Source organism: Abramis brama (assembly GCF_963993115.1).
Source record: "Abramis brama genome assembly, chromosome: 16".
NCBI classification, from domain to species: Eukaryota; Metazoa; Chordata; class Actinopteri; order Cypriniformes; family Leuciscidae; genus Abramis; species Abramis brama.
The window spans coordinates 2961597-2985108 of NC_139978.1; the positions used below are offsets into that span (position 1 = coordinate 2961597).

Sequence of the window (23512 nt, forward strand, 5' to 3'; positions counted from 1 at the left end):
ATGGACAAAGGTGAGGGGTCTGGAATTTAGTGTGGCCTCTACTTCTGCAAGGAGTGTAGACATTTCTTCAAAGGTGAGCGATGCCTTTCCTAGCACCTTCCTCAGGCTCGTTTTCACAGACCTAACAAGCCTCTCCCAAAATCCACCCCACCAGGCTGCTCGTTCTACAATGAAACGCCAAGTGATGCCCTTCCCTGAGAAGTATTCCAGAATTTGTGGATCTTTGATGGCTTTCCACAGCTCACTAAGGTCTTGGTTTGCTCTCTTAAATGTTCAATTCTCTATACCTTATAAACTGTATAAACTAACTTCACAACTTTTACTTGCACTGAAATAGCAAGACTTTTTCTTTAGTTGTCCTCTTTCATAGACAGATATTTACTTGCTGTGTAAATTTGTTTAAATTCTTTATATTTTTCAATCTCTTAATATTCTGTAGTGAATCACGCTGCTTCTCTCATGAGAAATGAATCTCAGTTTCCCTCTTTCTCAGCCTGTGATTGGCTGTTCACTACTGATGTCACTCCTAAACTCAGGATCAAAGCCTGAGCTGACAGAGAATGTTGATGAACAGCATCATGGTATCAACAAAGCCTGGTTGGATTTGTTTGGTTTTGTCAACTCATCCTGAAACCCTGAGTTTGTTCAACTACCATCATGGTACAGGCCACTGATGTTGTTATTTGACCTGTTTCAACACACCAACTTGATCAGAAGCTCCACCCTCTTACAGCACTAACCAGGAAGAGGCTGACTTGTTATTTCTCTTTTATGCCATATGGACATTGTCTCGACAAAAGCAATAAAGAATCAGCGATCAGTGGAGTACGAAGGGAAAAACTTTACAGAAGAATTTGAGAAGTTTCTTTCTGAGCAAGTTTGTTTCTGATCTTTGTGATTCTCATGGTGATTTGTTTTTTAAACCGTCGTTCAGAAAGTGAAAGTAAAGTTTAGATTGCTGGAGCTCAAACAGTGAAAATGGCTTCACTAAATGTATCTGCAGAAGAACTTTCTTGTCCTGTGTGCTGTGAAATCTACAAGGCTCCTGTTATTTTATCCTGTAGTCACAGTTTCTGTAAAGAGTGTCTTCAACAGTTCTGGAGAACCAAGGAAACTCAGCAGTGTCCTGTCTGCAGGAGAATATCCTCAAGAGCTCCTCCTACAGTTAGTCTTGTGTTAAAAAACTTGTGTGAGTCGTTCCTGAAGGAGAGAAATGAGAGGCGTTCATCCGGGTCTGAGGAGATCTGCAGTTTACACAGTGAGAAACTCAAACTCTTCTGTCTGGAGGACAAACAGCCTGTGTGTTTAGTGTGCAGAGATTCAAAACAACATGACAATCATAAATTCAGACCCATCAGTGAAGTGGTTTCATCATATAAGGTAAGACAAATGTTTCTTGATTCACATGTAAAGAACCATTACAAGTCATAAACACAGATCGTTACAGTTACTAACGTAACCTCGGTTCCCTGAGATCATGAGCACTGCATCAGTAACTGACGCTTATGAGGAAAACTTAGTTTTTCCCTGAATACTGAAGCCTGATTGGTTCACGTCAGAGCACCTGCACAGACAAAGGGCTTTTCAGTCCACCAAAACAGGGCCGACTGCCTATTTAAGTCACACCGAAAGCCATTTTCGTCTGAATTTTTCTACAGATGAGTGGCAGCGTCGACTTGTCTAGACAATGCTCATTCCTGTTATCTCAGGGAAACAGGGTTACGTTAGTAACTGGAACATTCCCTTTCGATACTGTTCACTCGCCTTGCATAAGTAGCTGACACTTAGCGTCCAATAGCGCTGTGCAACTAGCGCAGAACGGAAGAGAGCTTTATGACCTGTGCTCTAAAGGGCGTGGAAAGCATCTTAGGCACATAGCCTTGTCTTGGTCTAAGGAGGACTTTACTGTCATTAGGCCCAAACTCAAGGCAGAATGCATCCACTGAAAGAGCCTGCAGATCACCAACTCGCTTGACCGATGCCAGAGCCAGTGTGGCGAGCGGTACGTTTGATGACAGAAAGAACTTGGAAAAGACAGGGAGACAAAACAAGAAGAGAGAGAGAGAAAGAGAAAGAGAGAGAGAGAGAGAGAGAGCAAAGGAGGAAGAGAGTCGACTACGCCACCCTGGTCACTAAGCCAGGGAAGTATCCTAATGAGGACACACAGGTTCGATTTTTCCCTTACACAGAGACTCTGAGACGTGGATATGACAAAGTACAAAAATATTCTTTATTGGACAAAAATAAAATGCTGGAGTGCAAGTCAATTAGGCTCAATCATAACCACAACACAATAACAATAAAGATACTACCAGGACTCGTGATTACCAGAAGCAGGACGAGCTAGTGCCAGGCTTCGCTAACGTCAGCGATGGTCAAGGAGCACCCACACGTGCACTACACTTCACACACTCACTCACTTCAACCAAGATCAATCACTATGGGTTGTAGACCACACACTGTGCCTCATCAGGACCCACCACCAAATAGAGCAACTAGCCCTCCTGCTCCGGACTCACTGTGCCTGAAACACAAGAAATGCAAATTACAAAGAATAAAATAATTGTTCTTACATATGGGTACCCAATTTACAAGACAGATTATACAAAACAAACAAAATGACCAACATAACTTAAAGAAAAAGACGATCCACTCAAACCTGCAGTCATCGGTTTCAGTAATTGTGAATAGACCACGGTCACCAACCTGTCCAAACTTCACAGGCCAGTTACCACTCACAACCCCTCTTTCCTTTGACAGGCCGAGTATCACGCACAGTAACAATTGATAAAAAGAAAATATTATTCATAACACAACAAAAAAATACAAGAAAATAATGAATTAAACAATCAAACTAATAAAGCAAAATAACTCGAACAAATAAGCAAGCAAAGACAAACATCAACAATGCTGCAGCGTGCTCACATGTGAGCAACTGCACTCAAGCATATTGATGAAACAAAACAATAGAAACAAAAATGTTAGAATAGTAGGAACAAAACAGCAGCAATGAAAGTCCTAAGCCACGCAGCACCAGATTAATCCACCTGCAAAAGCCTGAATGTAAGCTTAAATATACATAGTATTAACTCATTGTTATACAATAATGGCACATACCAAACATGCAGAGATCGCGTCATTTGTCCAGCAGCAACAGATGAACATAGTTTACAAAGACGAGCTGGAATACACAGATAAACCCCATCACTATACTGTCACGATCAATAAACAGGAAGCAAGGATGCAAGTAATCTCTTTTATTGAATGTAGTAGAAGTAGAACAATGATAACAGGCAGGCAGGCAGGCAGGCAGACAAGCAGGCAGGCAAGCAGGCAGGCAACCAGGCAGGCAACCAGGCAGGCGACGCAGGGACTAGATGGTCAGATAAAGGTGCTGAAGTGAAGTGATGACGAACAGTGACGAATCCAGATGAAAACGAAAACCAGTTGAACATGGAACAGGAAACGAGGACACGAACTGAAACTCCGACTGGACTGGATACACAAACACTGGAGACATCAAACAACGATCTGACAAAGAGAGGAGATTGTGATGAGAATTTATAGGAGAGTTAATGGGCAGCAGCAGGTGCGGGGAATGAAATCAGCAGGCGCGCTGATCAGCCGTAACGAGCGGTAACGCCCACTCACACACACCCACACACACAGAACAACAAATACACGAGACACGAAGAAAACAGTGAATTCATGAACCGTGACAGTACCCCCCCTCCTAGGAACGCCTCCTGGCATCCCTAGACTCCCTTACCTGTTGATTGTAATTATCAGTAAGGGAGTGATCCAATATGTCTCTAGCAGGAACCCAACTTCTCTCCTCCGGACCGTAACCTTCCCAGTCCACCAAGTACTGGAATCCGCGTCCCCTCCGCCTTGAGTCCAGAATACGATTAACCGAATATGTAGGTTCCCCTTCTACGAGTCGCGGCGGGGGGGGGGAACCGGGACAGGCGGATTAAGACCAGAACGAAACACGGGTTTTATTTTGGAAACATGGAAGGCGGGATGAATCCTCCTGTACACTGGAGGGAGTTTGAGGCGGACTGTCACCGGACTAATGATCTTGGTGACAGTGAACGGGCCGATAAATTTGGGAGCCAGTTTATTAGAGACGGAGCGGAGAGGAATGTTCTTGGTAGAATGCCACACTTTTTGACCAACGACGTATACGGGAGGCCTAGACCGGTGGCGATTGACTTTGGCCTTGGTGCGCTCCCCCATTTGGAGTAGAGTCTCACGGGCTCTAGTCCAAGTGCGGTGACACCTCTGGATGAAGGCGTGAGCGGAGGGAACCGCGACTTCGGATTCCAGACTAGGAAAAATTGGTGGCTGGTAACCTACACTACACTCAAACGGAGACAGGCCCGTAGATGACACTGGTAACGTATTGTGGGCGTACTCCACCATTGACAGTTGTTGGCTCCATGAGGAAGGATTCTTGGAGACCAAACATCGCAACGACCTCTCCAGATCTTGGTTGGCTCTCTCAGTTTGACCATTGCTCTGAGGATGGAACCCTGAGGACAGACTGACAGTCGCTCCCAATAACTTACAAAACTCTTGCCAAAATTTGGACACAAATTGGGGTCCTCTGTCGGAAACCACGTCTGTCGGGAGGCCATGTAAGCGAAAGACGTGATCAACGACGGTCAACGCTGTCTCCTTGGCTGAGGGTAATTTGGGCAAGGGGATGAAATGGGCCGCCTTCAAGAACCGGTCCACCACGGTCAAAACTACCGTGTTGCCTCGAGAGGGCGGGAGGGCGGTGATAAAATCTAGCGCAATATGGGACCAGGGTCTCGAAGGGACAGACAGCGGTTGAAGTAACCCATCTGGGGGTTGATTGGAGGTCTTACCAATGGCACAAACTGAGCAAGCCAAAACAAAACTGTGGACATCACGAGCCATAAGCGGCCACCAGAATCGTTGCTTAACCAAAAACTTGGTACGACTAACTCCTGGATGACAAGCTACGTTGGAACAATGCCCCCACTGAATGACGTCAGACCGTAATCCCTCCGGTACAAATAAACGGTTCGGTGGGCAACCGGGCGGAGGCGTTACCCCTTCTAAGGCCGATTTGACCTTCGATTCGACCTCCCATACGAGTGTGGAGACAATTAGGGTCTCGGGCAAAATGCACTCGGGAGTAGACGGGCGTTCGGAACGGTCAAAAATGCGCAATAAAGAATCGGGTTTGATGTTCTTGGAACCCGGGCGGTACGAGAGAGTAAAATCAAAACGTCCGAAAAAAAGTGCCCACCGAGCCTGCCTGGAGTTCAGTCTTTTGGCAGTCTTAATATATTCCAGATTCTTATGGTTGGTCCAGACGATAAAAGGTACCCCCGACCCTTCTAACCAGTGACGCCATTCCTCCAACACTAACTTGACTGCCAACAACTCTCTGTTACCAATGTCATAATTGCGTTCGGCAGGGGACAAACGATGAGACAAAAACGCGCATGGATGCATCCTGTCGTCTGTGGGAGAACGCTGGGATATCACTGCACCTACCCCCACCTCTGACGCGTCAACCTCCACCACGAACTGACGTGATAGTTCAGGGGCAATGAGAATGGGGGCTGAAACAAAGCGGCCCTTCAGTTTGGCAAACGCAGCCTCAGCTGCGTCTGACCACCTGAACGTAGTTCTGGGGGAGGTCAAGGCAGTCAGAGGTGAAGCTAGTTGGCTGAAGTTGCGAATAAACCGCCGGTAGAAGTTGGCGAACCCCAGAAACCTCTGTAGGGCCTTACGGGAATCTGGATTTGGCCATTCCACCACAGCCTTAACCTTCTCAGGATCCATACGTATTCCCTCAGACGACACAATGTATCCTAGGAAAGGAACAGACTGTGCATGAAAAACGCATTTCTCCGCCTTGACAAAAAGCCCATTCTCTAACAACCTCTGAAGCACTCGTCGGACGTGCTGCACATGTTCCTGGAGAGAAGATGAAACTATCAATATGTCATCCAGGTAGACATAAATGAACTGGTCGACCATATCTCGCAGCACGTCGTTGACGAGTGCCTGGAAGACTGCTGGGGAGTTGGACAACCCAAAAGGCATGACCAAGTATTCAAAGTGCCCCCTGGGGGTGTTAAAAGCAGTCTTCCACTCATCCCCCTTCCTAATGCGGACCAAATGATAAGCATTACGTAAGTCCAATTTAGTGAAGATAGACACTCTGCAACCTCTCGAAAGCTGAAGACATCAACGGCAAAGGATAAGTATTCTTTACCGTGATGCTGTTCAGCCCCCGGTAATCAATACAAGGTCGCAGAGATCCGTCCTTCTTCCCCACAAAAAAGAACCCCGCCCCCGCTGGAGAAGAGGAAGGGCGGATGAACCCCGTTGCTAGAGAATCAGAAATATATTTCTCCATAGCCTCCCTTTCTGGGACAGAAAGCGAATATAACTTGCCCTTAGGCGGAGACTTACCTGGCAATAAATCTATGGCACAGTCATAGGGACGATGCGGAGGAAGAGAAGCAGCACGAGACTTACTGAACACCTCCTTCAGGTCTAGGTACTCCACGGGCACGTTAGACAAATCCACTGCCTCCTCCTGAAACACAGGGACAGAAACAGACGAACAGGCAGACACAAGACAGGACTCATGACATTTACTGCTCCACTCCAACACTGATTTTTGCTGCCAGTCTATCTTGGGGTTGTGATCGATGAGCCAGGGATGTCCGAGAACAACAGGTGCGAGAGGTGAGTCCAGTATGTAAAATGTAAGTGTCTCGGTGTGATTGCCTGATGTGATGAGTGTGATGGGTCCGGTGATGAGTGCAATGGTGGGTAAGTCCTGGCCGTTGAGTGCATGAACAGCAATCTTGTTGGTGAGTGGTTGGATGGGAACTTGAAACTTGATTGCAAATGAATGGTCCATGAAATTACCTTCGGCCCCTGAATCCACCAGTGCGTGACAGTCGTGATTGTGGACTGACCATCTTAGTCTTACCGGGAGGAGCGTAGATATTGATGAGGTCTTCTCAGCGGAGATCCCACCCGACAGTAGCCTCATACCGGACAGTTATAGGCGTAATGTCCCGCCGCGCCGCAATACAGGCATAGTCCCTGGGATCTCCGCCTTTCCTTCTCCTCCCGGGAAAGCCGAGCTCGACCGACCTGCATGGGCTCGTGATCGTCGACGGGGCTGACCGCGTCCGCACTGCTGGACCGCTGATTCTCCGTACCTCTTAATCCACGGCTGGGCAAGCTCCGTCGCTCGACTCTCGACAATCGTGCATCTACTCGAAGAGCAAGATCTACCAGTCCATTGAATGAAGTGGGAAGGTCCAGGGCGTAGATCTCTCTTTGAACGCGGTCAGCCAGCCCATGCAGGAACATGTCCCACTGCGCCTCCTCGTTCCACTGACACTCCGCCGCCAGGGTCCTGAAGTCGATAGAGTACTCCGACACCGACCTCTCTCCTTGTTTGAGTTCCGCGAGCATCCGAGCCGCCTCTCTCCCGGCGACCGCTCTATCAAAAACTCTTTTCATCTCGGCGGCGAGTGTCTGGAACGAGGTAAGGGTCTTGATTCTCCCACACCGCCGTTCCCCAAAGTGCTGCCTTCCCAGTCAATAAGGTGAGCACGAAGGCCACCTTGGCACTCTCCTTGCTGAAGGTCTTTGGTTGTAGAGAGAAATGCATTGAGCAACGGGTTAAAAATGCTCTACAAAAGCTTGGCTCACCCGAGTATGATTCCGGAATCGGTAGGCGGGGCTCTGACTGGGAAGCTCCTTCTGATGGTGTGGGGGGAACGGCCGGTGTGGGTGGCGCAGTGGGAGCTCGCAGATGTTGGATTTGCTGGGTGAGCTCGGACACCTGCGTCACCAATGCCTGGACAGCCCGTGTGGTCTCTGTCAGACCTCTTTCCTGACTGTCCATGCGCCGAATGCTGGAGCTGACAAATTCATCCAAGCTGGATGGGTTACTCGCTGCTTCCATGAAGAAGGTCAGATCGTTCTGTCACGATCAATAAACAGGAAGCAAGGATGCAAGTAATCTCTTTTATTGAATGTAGTAGAAGTAGAACAATGATAACAGGCAGGCAGGCAGGCAGGCAGACAAGCAGGCAGGCAACCAGGCAGGCAACCAGGCAGGCGACGCAGGGACTAGATGGTCAGATAAAGGTGCTGAAGTGAAGTGATGACGAACAGTGAAGAATCCAGATGAAAACGAAAACCAGTTGAACATGGAACAGGAAACGAGGACACGAACTGAAACTCCGACTGGACTGGATACACAAACACTGGAGACATCAACAACGATCTGACAAAGAGAGGAGATTGTGATGAGAACTTATAGGAGAGTTAATGGGCAGCAGCAGGTGCGGGGAATGAAATCAGCAGGCGCGCTGATCAGCCGTAACGAGCGGTAACGCCCACTCACACACACCCACACACACAGAACAACAAATACACAAGACACGAAGAAAACAGTGAATTCATGAACCGTGACATATACATCACTTAAAATAAATACGGCAACACGAGCCAGAAAGAGACCTACCAGGAAGCCAAGCAGCAATATACCAGCGACGCTTAGTGCAATATATATAACATGCGTTGATAACTGGCAAACGGCGTGTATTGCCAATGGCTGCAAACCCTCAGCACAACGTGTGCTTATCCGCAAACAGCCCAGCACCTGACAAGAATAACACTGTTAACCGTTTAAAGTCCGGTCGGTTCGAGCAAAAACACAAACGGCCGTCGCACTTGCATCCAGACAGAGCACCAGACAGACGGCAGAATAATGACGCGCTAGCGAGGCGGTCGCACATTGACGCCATGTCCGGTGGCAAAAGGTTTCAAAGTTAGCATTCTGAACGGCCGTCTTACCAGAGCGCGGTTCAGACATCTCAAATTGAGGATAAGACTGAGGCCGCCATCCTTCTTTGGAACGAGGAAGAAACGGCTGTAAAAGCCTGAGTCACCCTTCGCTAGCAGAGCTTGTGCTTCAGCTCGGAGGACGTGAGCGTCGCTGTCCGAGACTGAAGTGTTAGTCACACTCCTGAAGCAGGGGAGCCTGCGAGATAACTGGAGCGAGTAACTCCGTTTGAATATTTCTGACACTGTCAGGTTAGGCCAAAGGTGCTGCTCGAGGACCACCAAACTGGCCATGGCACGACCAATCACTTGGGTCATGGAATTAGTGGCAATCAGGGTGATGTCGGTCGCGCTGCATATCTCTTTGAAGGCCGCCGGGTCAAGACCAGTTTCATCCATGGTGCAGAGAAGGTTGGCCTGGTAGACTTGAAGGACTGCCATTGTATGAGGGGAAGATCCAGCTTGACCATTCGCTCCATACTCTCTGACCGCGAGGGCAGATCTAGTTCTGCACGGCTTAGAGGGATGGACAGCTTTAGTCTTCCAGCCAAGGGCCGTGGGCGACGGTCTCTCCCAATGGCGGAAGCTTGGTTTATCCTTTTTCCTTAGCGCCGTCAACGGTGAAGGCAGACGAAGAGGAATAGTGGATGCGTGATGAGTAGGGAGTGCACCATGACTTATTCAGTTCTTCGTGGACTTCTAGGAAGAATGGCCCAACATTTCTACAGGGAGTGTGGGGGGGGAGTCATCGGCAGAGTTTGCGCAGTCCTCCGCTTCAGAGGCAGCCAGAGACATAGTGTCATCAAAGTCCTCCTCGGAATTTTGCAACAAATGTTGCTCAAATTTGCTCTTTTAAAGGGGTCATATGACAGTTCTAAAAAGAACATTATTTCATTTATTTGGTTTAATGCAAATGTGTTTACACGGTTTTAGGTTAAAAAAAAATCATTATTGTAATATTTAATCATTTTATTGTTGCTCCTCTATGCCCCGCCTTTCTGAAACACATTGATTTTTACAAAGCTCATTGTTATGAAAAGCACAGTGTGCTCTAATTGGCCAGTGATCCAGTGCATTGTGATTGGCCCGAATACCTTAAGCGTGTGACAGAAATGTCACGCCCCTTACCATATTTGGAACATCAGCTCCCAAAGCAATAATGACAGGTGATAATGTCGGTACCGTACTAAATTATCAATTCAAGCCTGAATCTGATTCAGAAAACGCAGAGGGCCAAGCTGATCGGGCTGAACTTTGCCAGCGCGACTGGACCAGAACGGATCTGCGGGGGAGAACACTTTGTAAGCATAAAACTATGTCTGCATTTGTGATCGTACTCTATACTGCTCACAACTCGCGTTTGAATAGTCAGTAGCAAATTATTAAAATATGAAAACATACTTACAGGCTGTGTCTGTGAGTCAGAAGCGCCAGACTGTACTAGCAAAGATTGAATTGCCCCATTTTTTAGAATCAGCCTTTTTGCACAGCCGGCCTTGTACTCCCAGGTTCTGGAAACAGTCCTCCGGAAAATACGCATCACACAGTCGAACATTTTGGTTTTACTTTTCTGGAACAGTGTTGTAAGTAAAGCTTAACCACTGTTTTCTAATTTTGTCCTCTTTTGGAAGGCCAAACAAAGTAGTTTCACAGCGTCTCCACGACATGGTGGCAACAATAATACAGCGAGAATTAAAGTTACACCTTTCTTTATGTATACATCTAGGCGGTGTTATGAAACTCTGCGCACACACACTGACGTAGATTTGTGGCGGCGTGTTTGAATGAAGCATTATAGGAAGGCGTGGCTGAGCCTTAACTTTTACAAAGAATATCTCTTTGGGTTTGAGACTTTGAGCTTTGTAACACTGCAGATCTTAAACAGCCACTAAAGAAAAAGAAAAACAAGAAATCGCATCATATGACCCCTTTAATAATGATATTTTCTCTTGAAGAGTTGCTGGATAGCCGCAGGGGAAAAGCACAGAGCTGCAGGTGTCGTTAATCCGCTGCTTGAGGCTCCTATCTTCTTCTCTTTGGAGACAGCGAGGAGATGATCTTCACACTTGAAGGAGAAAAATTCTGATGAAAACAGTTTTCAGCGCGACTTAAATATGCAGTCGGCCCCATCTGTTTTAGTGGGCTGAAAAGCCATTTGTCTGTACAGGTGCACAGACGTGAACCAATCAGGCTTCAGTATTAAGTGTTGATTTGATTGAACAGGGCTGCAGTGATCAGGACTGGTTGTGTTTAGTCCAGCTGAACTACATTATAAATGCAGTTTCATAGATTTGAGGAATTAGTAACTACGGGGGCAAATCCATTTTCACGCCGGCCCAGTTGGTATTGGATAACTTTTTTGTTTCAATAAATAACATTGTCATTGACAAAATGTACTTTGTGTTTATTCAGATTGCAATTTCTGAATCAATTTAGTATGAGATGTACACAAAAACAGAAGAAATCAGGATGGGGGCAAATACTTTTTCACTGCATTATATGATCATATCACTGTATCGTCTTCTCTTCACTGTAATCTGGAGTTTTAATGTATTTTTGTTCAATTCTAGGAGGAGCTCAATACAGCACTGGAGTCCTTACAAGAGAAACTTAAACACAATGAAGAAATGAAAGCAGAGTTTGAGAAAACAGTTCAACACATCAAGGTGAGGAAACAGAAACGAGAGTCATTTTCATTACAGCTGTTGGATCACTATATAAAGTTATGATTTGATATAATGGATTCCAGTTTATTATTTCTGTAAATGACTAGCAGCAATCTGCTTCTGGATCCGTTTTTATCCGTCGGGTATCCGAGTTTATCTTGGATATTAATTATGTGTGTTGATTGAGATGATTGAAGTGAATGTGTTTTGATTTCAGTCTCAAGCTGAGCACACAGAGCGTCAGATTAAACAGCAGTTTGAGAAGCTTCATCAGTTTCTCAGAGATGAAGAAGAAGCTACAGTCACTGCACTGAGGGAGGAAGAGGAGCAGAAGAAGCAGAGGATGAAGGAGAAGCTGGAGGAGATGAACACACACATCTCAGCTCTTTCACACACAATCAAAGACATGGAGGAGATGATGAAAGCCAATGACGTCTGCTTTCTGAAGGTCTGATTTCAGATCATTGGTTGATTGATTGATGATTGATTGAGTTCTTGATGATAAATGGTGTGTTTGTTCTGCAGGAGTTTCCAGGCTCAATGGAAAGGTGAGTGATCTGCTCCTGTCTCTAGTCTCTCTGGTTCTGATCCAAAGCCACTGCAGTTCTGACTCCTGAATGTTCTTCCAGAGTCCAGAGCTCACAGCCGGATCCACAGATGGCTTCTGGAGCTTTGATTCATGTGCCACGATACTTGGGCAACCTGCCGTTCAGAGTCTGGAAGAAGATGCAGGACATCGTCCAAAACAGTGAGTCTGACAGCAGGAGATCTGAGCTGGACATGATGGATGGGTGGAGAGATAGAGGCTCTTCATGACATAGATAGATAGATAGATAGATAGATAGATAGATGTATTTGATGTTTGTTAGGAGGTTACAATAAAAAAAATAAAAATAGTATCAGAATAATAATAATAATAACTAGAATATACATTTCCTGAAGAAAATGTGAGTGGTGCTTGCACTGGCAAAACTTGAAACTAGGTAGATTCTAACACATTTATCATGTTGTTAAGATGATTAGCATGTTCTTAGCATGATGCTAACATGATTAGCATTTTGCAAACATGCTTTTAACCAAATGATAACAAGATTATCATGTTGCTAGCATGATGCTAACACAATCACCATGTTGCTTGCATGTTTTAACAAGATGCTAATATGATTAACATGATGCTAGCATAATTAACATGTTGTTAACATGTTTATTAGCATGTGATTAGCATGCTGCTACTGCATTTTAGTTAGCATTGTTGACATGTTTCAACACTTAATTAATCGCTATTAGCATTTAGCTATTCTGCTAGCATGTGAAGCATGATGGAAATCCTGTTTGCTAGCATTAGTCACAGGAGCCAACCACCATGTCTCTACAATGTTCTGGTGCAGAAATATAGGTCTTGCTGAACAGGTGCTAGGGTACTCTTTTTAGTTGCTAGGGAGTGGCTTGGCTAGACAGCCAATGATGCCAATGATGTTACTTCAAAGGCTGCTTGCCAGTATGAATGATATAAACCAACCGCAAATCCTCTATGACATTCAGATTAGAAGATGTCCCTCTTTGGAGTTGGGTTGCTAGGGTGCTCAACAATGGTTGCTAGGGCGTGGCTAGGAAGTGTTGAAGGCAGGGCCTGAAGTTAACTTTTTTGACCACCAGCCACTGTGGCGGGTGGATTTAAAAATCCACCATTTAAAAATCCACCCGCCACAGTGACTTTTTACCAGCCTTTTTTTTTTTTTTGCCTCATAAAAGGTGAAAAACAAACATTTGTTCTTTAACTTGTAAGAATACACATTTAAGTGCTGTCTAGTTATTAACGAGATCCATACAAGTAATAATAACTCTTAGAATACAGATATAGACCTAGTGCAGCTCATAAACAAATCACACGCGACTGTGTTGATGGCTGGGCAGCTGTTAGTTACAGCGTTCAGGAACCGTTAAGCAGAACTAAATTAATATTGTTATTACTGATAAAGTTACTGGTTAGGCTACCGGACATTTTCTCACCGGTTCCCAACTCCCAACATCTGTGCAACTGTCATTGTACTGTAGCCTATGTCAGCGTTGCATTATCTCATCTCATCTCACCAACAGTTTAATACTTAACTTACACATTCAAACGTAGTCAGAGAAGGGCCTCATCTTTCTCTCCGATCACATATACGTTCCGAAACACTCAAACTGCGCTGCTTTCACAGATGCTTTCTTTACTCCAGTAATGTGCCGCCACATTTTTTAGCTAAAATCCAACGAAATGGCTGACTTCGTTTAAATGTCAAAGAACAACAGTTGCAAAAAATAAATAAAAAAAAACCTTCGCAAAGACCCGGCCCCTTTAGTTACTGTTGCTATGTCCGACAAGCTACACCGCGCTCACGCCAAACCATGATCTCACGCAATGAAAAACACATCGCGCAGCAGAGCGGACACTGACAACACGCTGACAGACAAGACTGTGGTTACTTTTGATATTAAACAAAGTCTCAACGTTAAAATTTAGACAATACCGTTTTGTGGCTCTGTAATGTGTCTGTCATAACACACAACGCGGAAGCAAGATGCAAGTAACTCTTTTATTTAGACGTCAGATGACAAACTCAGTACAGTAGTTCGGGTGGGCTAGTGGCGCAGGGACTAGATGATCAGCGTGCAGGTGAAGAGTGGTGATGGTGAATCCAGTGCAGGTGAACATCCAGACGAGACGAAACCCACGAAGACACCGAACAGGAAACTAGAACCAGGAACAGGACTGAAGACGGCATACGATGACACACACTGAGGACACCAAACAACGATCTGACAAAGAGAGGAGAGTGCAATGAGTCTTTATAGGTGAGTGAATTGGCAGCAGCTGGTGCGGGGAGTGAGATCAGCTGGCGCGCTGATCAGCTGGAACGAGCAGTCACGCCCACTCACACACACCCACACACACAGAACAAATACACGAGACACGAAGAAAACAGTGAATTCATGAACCGTGACAGTACCCCCTCTCCTAGGAACGCCTCCTGGCGTCCCCAGACTCCCTTACCTGTCGATTGTAATCATCAATAAGGGAGTGATCCAGGATGTCTCTAGCAGGCACCCAACTTCTCTCCTCCGGACCGTAACCTTCCCAGTCCACCAAGTACTGGAACCCGCGTCCCCTCCGCCTTGAGTCCAGAATACGATTAACCGAATATGTAGGTTCCCCTTCTACGAGTCGTGGCGGGGGGGGGGAACCGGGACAGGCGGATTAATACAAGAATGAAACACGGGTTTTATTTTGGGAACATGGAAGGCGGAATGAATCCTCCTGTACACTGGAGGGAGTTTGAGGCGGACTGCCACCGGGCTAATGATCTTGGTGACAGTGAACGGGCCGATAAATTTGGGAGCAAGTTTATTAGAGACGGAACGGAGAGGAATGTTCTTTGTAGAAAGCCACACTTTTTGACCAACGACGTATACGGGAGGCCTAGACCGGTGGCGATCGGCTTTGGCCTTGGTGCGCGCTCCCACTTGGAGAAGAGTCTCGCGGGCTCTAGTCCAAGTGCGATGACACCTCTGGACGAAAGCGTGAGCGGAGGGGACCACGACTTCGGATTCCAGACTAGGAAAAATTGGTGGCTGGTAACCTAGACTACACTCAAACGGAGATAGGCCCGTAGATGACACTGGTAACGAATTGTGGGCGTACTCCACCATAGACAGTTGTTGGCTCCATGAGGAAGGATTCTTGGAGACCAGACATCGCAACGTTCTCTCCAAATCCTGGTTGGCTCTCTCGGTTTGGCCATTGCTCTGGGGATGAAACCCTGAGGACAGACTAACAGTCGCACCCAGTAATCTACAAAACTCTTGCCAAAATTTGGACACAAATTGGGGTCCTCTGTCGGAAACCACATCCGTCGGGAGGCCATGTAACCGAAAGACGTGGTTAATGACTGTTAACGCTGTCTCCTTGGCTGAGGGTAATTTGGGCAAGAGAATGAAGTGGACCGCCTTCGACAACCGGTCCACCACGGTCAAAACTACCGTGTTACCCTGGGAGGGTGGGAGGGCGGTGACAAAATCTAGTGCGATATGGGACCAGGGTCTCGAAGGGATCGGCAGCGGTTGAAGGAGCCCATCTGGGGGTCGATTGGAAGTCTTACCAGTGGCACAAACTGAGCAAGCCAAAACAAAACTGTGAACGTCGCGAGCCATACGTGGCCACCAAAATCGTTGCTTGACTAAAGATGTAGTGTGACTGACTCCTGGATGACAAGCCACATTGGAACAATGCCCCCACTGAATAACGTCGGACCGTTATCCCTCTGGCACAAATAAGCGGTTCGGTGGACAACCGACCGGAGGCGTTACCCCTTGTAAGGCCGTCTTGACCTTCGATTCGACCTCCCATGTGAGTGTGGAGATAATTAGGGTCTCAGGAAAAATACACTCGGGAGTAGACGGGCGATCGGAGCGGTCAAAAATACGTGATAAAGAATCGGGCTTGATGTTTTTGGAGCCCGGGCAGTACGAGAGAGTAAAGTCAAAACGTCCGAAAAAAAGTGCCCACCGAGCCTGGCTGGAGTTCAATCTTTTAGCGGTTCTAATGTATTCCAGATTCTTATGATCGGTCCAAACGATAAAAGGTACCCCCGACCCTTCTAACCAGTGACGCCATTCTTCCAATGCTAACTTGACTGCCAACAACTCTCTGTTACCAATATCATAATTACGTTCAGCAGGGGACAAACGGTGAGACAAAAACGCGCATGGATGCATTCTGTCGTCTGCAGGAGAACGTTGGGATAGCACTGCACCTACCCCCACCTCTGACGCATCGACCTCCACCACGAACTGACGTGATGGATCAGGGGTAACTAAGATGGGGGCTGAAACAAAGCGGCCTTTCAGTTTGGCAAACGCAGCCTCAGCTGCGTCTGACCACCTGAACGTAGTTCTGGGAGAGGTCAAGGCAGTCAGAGGTGAGGCTAGTTGGCTGAAATTGCGAATGAACCGCCGGTAGAAATTGGCGAACCCCAGACACCTCTGTAGGGCCTTACGGGAATCTGGACTTGGCCAATCCACCACAGCCTTAACCTTCTCAGGATCCATACACATTCCCTCAGACGACACAATGTACCCTAAGAAAGGAACAGACTGTGCATGAAAAACGCATTTCTCCGCCTTGACAAAAAGCCCATTCTCTAGCAGCCTCTGAAGCACTCGTCGAACGTGCTGCACGTGCTCCTGGAGAGAAGAAGAAAAAATCAATATGTCATCCAGGTAGACATATATGAACTGATTGACCATATCTCGCAGCACGTCGTTGACGAGTGCCTGGAAGACTGCTGGGGAGTTGGACAAGCCGAAGGGCATGACCAAGTATTCAAAGTGCCCCCTGGGGGTGTTAAAAGCAGTCTTCCATTCATCCCCCTTCCTGATGCGGACCAAATGATAAGCATTACGTAAGTCCAATTTAGTGAAGAGTGACACTCCCTGCAACCTCTCGAAGGCTGAAGACATCAGCGGCAAAGGATAAGTATTCTTTACCGTGATGCTGTTCAGCCCCCGGTAGTCAATACAAGGTCGCAGGGATCCGTCCTTCTTCCCCACAAAAAAGAACCCCGCCCCCGTTGGAGAAGAGGAGGGACGGATGAACCCCGCTGCTAGAGAATCAGAAATATATTTCTCCATAGCCTCTCTTTCTGGAACAGAAAGTGAATATAACTTGCCCTTAGGCGGATACGTACCTGGCAGTAACTCTATAGCACAGTCATAGGGACGATGCGGAGGGAGAGAAGCAGCACGAGACTTACTGAACACTTCCTTCAGGTCTTGATACTCCGCGGGCACGTTTGACAAATCCACTGCTTCCTCCTGAAAGACAGAAACAGAAATAGACGGACAAGCAGACACAAGACAGGACTCATGACATTTACTGCTCCACTCCAACACTGATTTCTGCTGCCAGTCTATCTTGGGATTGTGTTCAATGAGCCAGGGGTGTCCTAAAACGATGGGTGCGAGGGGGGAGTCCAGAATGTAAAAGGAAGTGGTTTCAGTGTGGTTGCCAGATACGATGAGTGTGATGGGTCCAGTGGTGAATGAAATGGTGGGAAGAGCTTGGCCGTTGAGAGCGTGAACTGCGATGGTACGGGTGAGAGGTAGAAGGGGAGCCTGAATCTTGAGTGCAAATGTGTAGTCCATGAAGTTACCTTCTGCCCCGGAGTCCAGTAGTGCTCGACAGTCGTGAGTGTGGGCTGACCATCTTAGTCTTACCGGGAGGAGCGTAGATGTTGATGAGGTCTTCTCAGCGGAGATCCCACCCGACAGTAGCCTCAGATTTACTGCCGGGCTTGCCCTTTTACCGGGCAGTTATAGGCAAAATGTCCGGCTGCACCACAGTAAAGGCAAAGGCCCTGGGATCTCCGCCTTTCCTTCTCCTCCCGGGAAAGCCGAGCTCACCCGACCTGCATGGGCTCATGATCGAAGACGGGGCTGACCGCGTCCCCGCCGCTGGCTCAAAAAGTCTCCGCTGCTCCGGAAAAACGGGCGGGTAACATCCGACGTTCGACTCGGGAGAGTCGGGAATCCACACGAAGCGCCAGTTCAATCAGCCCATTGAGAGAAGTGGGTAAATCCAGGGCGTAAATCTCTCTCTGGACGCGGTCAGCCAGCCCATGCAGGAACATATCCCACTGCGCCTCCTCGTTCCACTGACACTCTGCCGCCAAAGTCCAGAACTCGATAGAGTAATCAGATACAGATCTTTCACCTTGCTTGAGGTCCGCGAGAATCCGTGCTGCTTCTCTTCCCGCGACCGCGTGGTCAAATACTCTTCTCATTTCGGCGGAGTGTGTCTGGAACGAGGCACAGCATGGATCTTGGTTCTCCCACACCGCTGTCCCCCACAACGCTGCCCTCCCAGTCAGTAGCGTGAGCACAAACGCGACCTTGCTCTGTTCACTCGCAAAGTTCCTGGGCTGCAAGGAAAAGTGCATCGAACAACGTGTTAGGAATGCTCTGCAAAAGTTTGGCTCACCGTTGTATGACTCAGGAACAGGCAGGCGGGGCTCTGACTGGGAGACGTTCTCTGGTGGTACAGGGAGAACAAGCGGTGTGGGTGGCGCAGTGGGAGCTCGCAGATGTTGTATTTGCTGGGTGAGCTCGGACACCTGCGCCACAAGAGCTTGAATAGCCCGACCCGAATCCGTCATATTCCTCTCCTGGGAATCCATCCGTGAAATGCTGGATCTGATGAAGTCCTCCAGAGAAGAAGAGGATCCACTTGCTGCTTCCATTGCTTGGTCAGATCGTTCTGTCATAACACACAACGCGGAAGCAAGATGCAAGTAACTCTTTTATTTAGACGTCAGATGACAAACTCAGTACAGTAGTTCGGGTGGGCTAGTGGCGCAGGGACTAGATGATCAGCGTGCAGGTGAAGAGTGGTGATGGTGAATCCAGTGCAGGTGAACATCTAGACGAGACGAGACGAAACCCACGAAGACACCGAACAGGAAACTAGAACCAGGAACAGGACTGAAGACGGCATACGATGACACACACTGAGGACACCAAACAACGATCTGACAAAGAGAGGAGAGTGCGATGAGTCTTTATAGGTGAGTGAATTGGCAGCAGCTGGTGCGGGGAGTGAGATCAGCTGGTGCGCTGATCAGCTGGAACGAGCAGTCACGCCCACTCACACACACCCACACACACAGAACAACAAATACACGAGACACAAAGAAAACAGTGAATTCATGAACCGTGACAGTGTCTTGACAGATCGCTGTGGTGCCTCAGTTAAAGCTGCTCGTGAACCGATCATCTCTTCCTTCTAGTTAATTTATAGCATCAAATAAACATGAATGAACATCAGAAGGAATATAGTTTTAACTGCGGAAAGATGTCAGTAGGCCTACTCAGTACACTCCGTTTTTTCAAGTTCAAATCCTCCAACGTTGAACTCTCCTGACTGCTTTGTCGGACAAAAAAGGCGGTTTCGGCGGATTATGATTGGCCAGATCGCCTGTCAATCAAACTCCCCGCAAAGGGTCGATTCTCATGGGCTACCTGCCAATGTGGCAGGTAGATTGACAGTGTTACCCGCCAATTGCAGAATCCACCCGCATTTGGCGTGTGGTCGGGTGTTAATTTCAGGCCCTGGTTGAAGGTGATTCATGATTATAAGTCAAACACAACAGACTGTCATAATAAACTAATTTAAAACAAAACACAGACTATAAGAGCCAATAAAATGAAGATGATCAGATGCTGCTGAAGATCAGACACACACTTACAGTTTTTCATCTACAGCATAAATCTCAACAGATCTCATTGATTTATTGTTATTTAACTTTCCCAAAGTATCAGTTTCTCTTGATGGATACAAATGTCTGAATCTCATATGTAATGTTTGTAGTTGATGCCGTTAAACGCTGATGATAAAAACGAAAGTGAAACTAATAACAGCACTGACAGTGATCAGAGGAAAATGTGTTTGATCAACAGGACGAGTGTCATAATTCATAATAATCTGTGTTGGGTTCACTCTTGATCATTATATGAAGATCAGAATAAAAGCATCTGTTGATTGTGTCTCATCAGCTCCTGTGATTCTGGATCCAAACACTGCGAATCCAGATCTCGTCCTGTCTGATGATCTGACCAGTGTGAGAGACAGCAGGAACAAACAACCTGTTCCTGATAATCCAGAGAGATTTGACCGGTGTCTCTGTGTTCTGGGTTCAGAGGGTTTTAACTCAGGAACACACTGCTTGGATGTGGAGGTTAAAGAGAGTTCATGGTGGAGTCTTGGATTAACTACAGCATCAAACCAGAGGAAGGGACGTGTTTTCTTCAACACTGATGTCTGGAGTGTGGAGTATGATCAGGACGGATGGTACATGCCTTCAGGTTCTGGTTTTCGTGTTAAACAGAAGCTTGATCGTGTGAGAGTGAATCTGGACTATGACGGAGGAACGGTGTCGTTCTCTGATCCTGTATCTAACACACATCTACACACATTCACAACCACCTTCACTCACACACTCTTTCCATTCTTCTGTTTTTCTGGCTCTCTGAGGATCTTACCGGTCAATAGTCAGTAAACGTCACTCCTGTAGATCTGGATCTTCCTGCTTTCATCATGTTTCCAATATTTAATCCATATCTCATGAGTAAGAGTGCTGTTGATCTGAATATCAGTACAGTGGCTGTGATTGGGCCGTGATGATCACATGACTGATATCCAGCACTACAGCAACACTCAGATCAATAAACAAGAAGTTTTCATTTATATTCCACTTCACACAATTAGACCGACTAGAGACCGTTTTAGCATTCATGTTTTCAGGATAATTGACATTTACCCAGTTATTTCAGTCATTGTGTGTGTTTATTAATTTCTAAACTTTTTGCATCATAATTATATATGATTATATCACACAATTAAACCAATTAGAGGCCATTTTAGACAGACAAGTACAGTGCAAAAAGTTAAAGATAAACTCAAGGCATTGTGGTCCAGTTCAGAGTATGTACAACAAGTCAAGTCAAGTCATCTTCATTTATATAGCGCTTTTAACCCTCTGGGGTCTGAGCTGTTTTCTGGCCCTGGAGGTGTTCTGACATGCTCTGACATTTGTGCTTATTTCTGTTACTTGTGACATTTTCATGGCTAAAGTCTGATTACACTGTATTCAGCACAAACTCTGCTACAATAATATATCAGCAGCATGTATGTAAAAGTTTGTAGTTTTGAGATAATGACATTTATGCGTGGTTTGTGAAAAATAAATAAATAAATTGTCACTGAAATAAGGCCATGAAACCCATACTGAAGACTTTTGAAAATTGTATCACGTGGCCTAGAATATTTGCTCCAAAACTATGTGAAAATCATCCTGACTGCTCATTCAGATAAGACAATATATTGATTTAAAATGTGTAAGACATGTTTTGTGTAAGAAAGCTTTATGCGGGAGGTGTAAACACATCATTAATATGTATGGTTTTCACACCTGAGAAAGACAAAGACCCTCCCCTAATGGCCCTATTAGGAGCTATCAGGTCCTGTCATTCTGAGCAACCTTGCACAACGAATGAGGAGATTTAAAAAAGAATGGCTTTTTGATTGTTTGGATTTATTTACAACACAACATAATCCAAAGATACACAACAAATGATAAAAAAGCACATTATTGAAAACAATTATCCAAAGACAGAGTCCTTTGTGCCATTCCTAAAAACATTGTACATACCTTTCATTTCCAAGGTGTTTGATTTTCACTTTACCATGTTCATGCTCATGTTGAAGTCAGCAGGACTCAGTGGCATCTGGTCCCTGTATAAAAAACCCAAAAAATTAATAAAAAAAACCTGTGAACATGCTGATACCAAGAGAAACTATAGGGCTGCACGGTTAAAATGTTTTTTTTTTGTTTTTTTTTGGTTAAAATTGCTTTTTAAAATTCACAGAATACACACACAAATGTTTCCAACAATAATGAACACCAGGTTTGTTGTGCCTTGTAAGCATAGGCTACGCTCAGTGCTACATAAAATAATAATAACAATAACCTATAGCAGCCTATAAATCTTTCAAACGGATCACTTCAGTGACAACTACTAGGAAAAAATATATTGATTATCATATGTTTCCATTCGTTATGATGATATTAAATGAGAATGGAGTAAAAACATATGTTTGCCTAATGTTTGTTGCCTAATGTACTGTTTGGTGTGTTTTGCTTTTCAAACGCAGAGTGCGCTCGAAAATATGTTACATTCAAACGTAGAGCGCGCTCGAAAATGTTACATTCAAACGCAGAGCGCGCTCGTAAATATGTTACATTCAAACGCACAGTGTGCTCCAAAATATGAAACATTCAAACGCAGAGCGTGCTCCAAAATATGAAACATTATGGTTACCATATTATAAACACGGGTCTAAATATTATAATATTCACCATATAGCAACAGTTCAACTGCAATGTGAAGTTTATGCAACAATAACATAAACAAAAAATTAAGAATTTCTTACCTTACATATTTCTTGCCTTCAAATCGCGTTCTTCTTCTTCTGAGGTAAATCCAATGTAAGCTCACTGCGTGTCTTCCAAACTCGACTAAAAGCAGAGACTGATGAAGTTTGGTGCTTTGTTTTTGAGGTAACGAGCGCAATCGGGTTCCTGCTGCGCTTTCCGGCGCTTATATCCTTTTATTCTCTGTACTGTGTGTGTGTGTGTGTCGCCGCCGCGACACACATTCTAAAAGAGCAGCGTCTTTTTTAAGATGTCTTCCTGCGGCTCGTGCAGAGCCACACTCAGCGACGGGGACCGCCATGTTATCTGTGTTTCCTGCCTGGGTGAGGAACATGCAGCTCTCGCGCTCGCTGACGGCGGCTGCCCTCACTGCGAGCTACTGCCCATGGCGACTCTGAGGACTCGCCTGGCTTTCTTCACCGAGACTGCTCCCCCGCCCGCCGCGGTGTCGCGCCGTAAAAAGCGCCATGCCCAGCAGGTCCCAGAACCTTCCCCCAGCAGCCAAAGCTCGCCGGTTCGCCCGCCTGCTTCACCGGCTTCGTCAGCTTCTCTTCCTGACGGACAGCGGCCGCTGTCTGCCGCCGCTTCCGTCGACATCTCTGACGAGGAAGCCCTGCTGGGAGAGGATGATTCCTGCTCTATCCTGGCGTCAGGCAGTGAGGATTGGGCAAGCTCTGAGGATCTCGCGCCCCCTGCCCGCACATTGTCAGGCAAGAGAGCGTCCATCGAGACGGAGCTCATGCGGATACTCGCACAGGCCGCGGCGAGCCTCGGCCTCGAGTGGTCTTCGCCCGAGCAGCCCGCTCACAACCGGCTGGATGGCTTTTTCCTGCCTGGGGAGCGCGCTTCGCCTGTGTCCAAACCAGCACCCTTTCTTCCTGAGCTACACGAAGAAGTCGCTAAGTCCTGGAACGCCCCCTATTCAGCTAGAGTGCGTCCATCTGTTTCTTTGGCATT

At 46.5% G+C, this 23512-nt stretch overlaps 1 protein-coding gene across 1 annotated transcript; it reads left to right on the plus strand.

The window, feature by feature from the left end:
• The first annotated feature begins 729 nt into the window (after window positions 1–729).
• On the plus strand, window positions 730–22524 carry LOC311066097 (zinc-binding protein A33-like). Its single transcript, XM_084087094.1, has 6 exons — window positions 730–1380; window positions 11433–11528; window positions 11746–11976; window positions 12054–12076; window positions 12158–12276; window positions 20118–22524. Exons 1-6 carry the CDS (start codon window positions 979–981, stop codon window positions 20618–20620), a joined length of 1374 nt encoding a protein of 457 aa, XP_083943220.1. The 5' UTR covers window positions 730–978; the 3' UTR covers window positions 20621–22524.
• The last annotated feature ends 988 nt before the right edge of the window (window positions 22525–23512 follow it).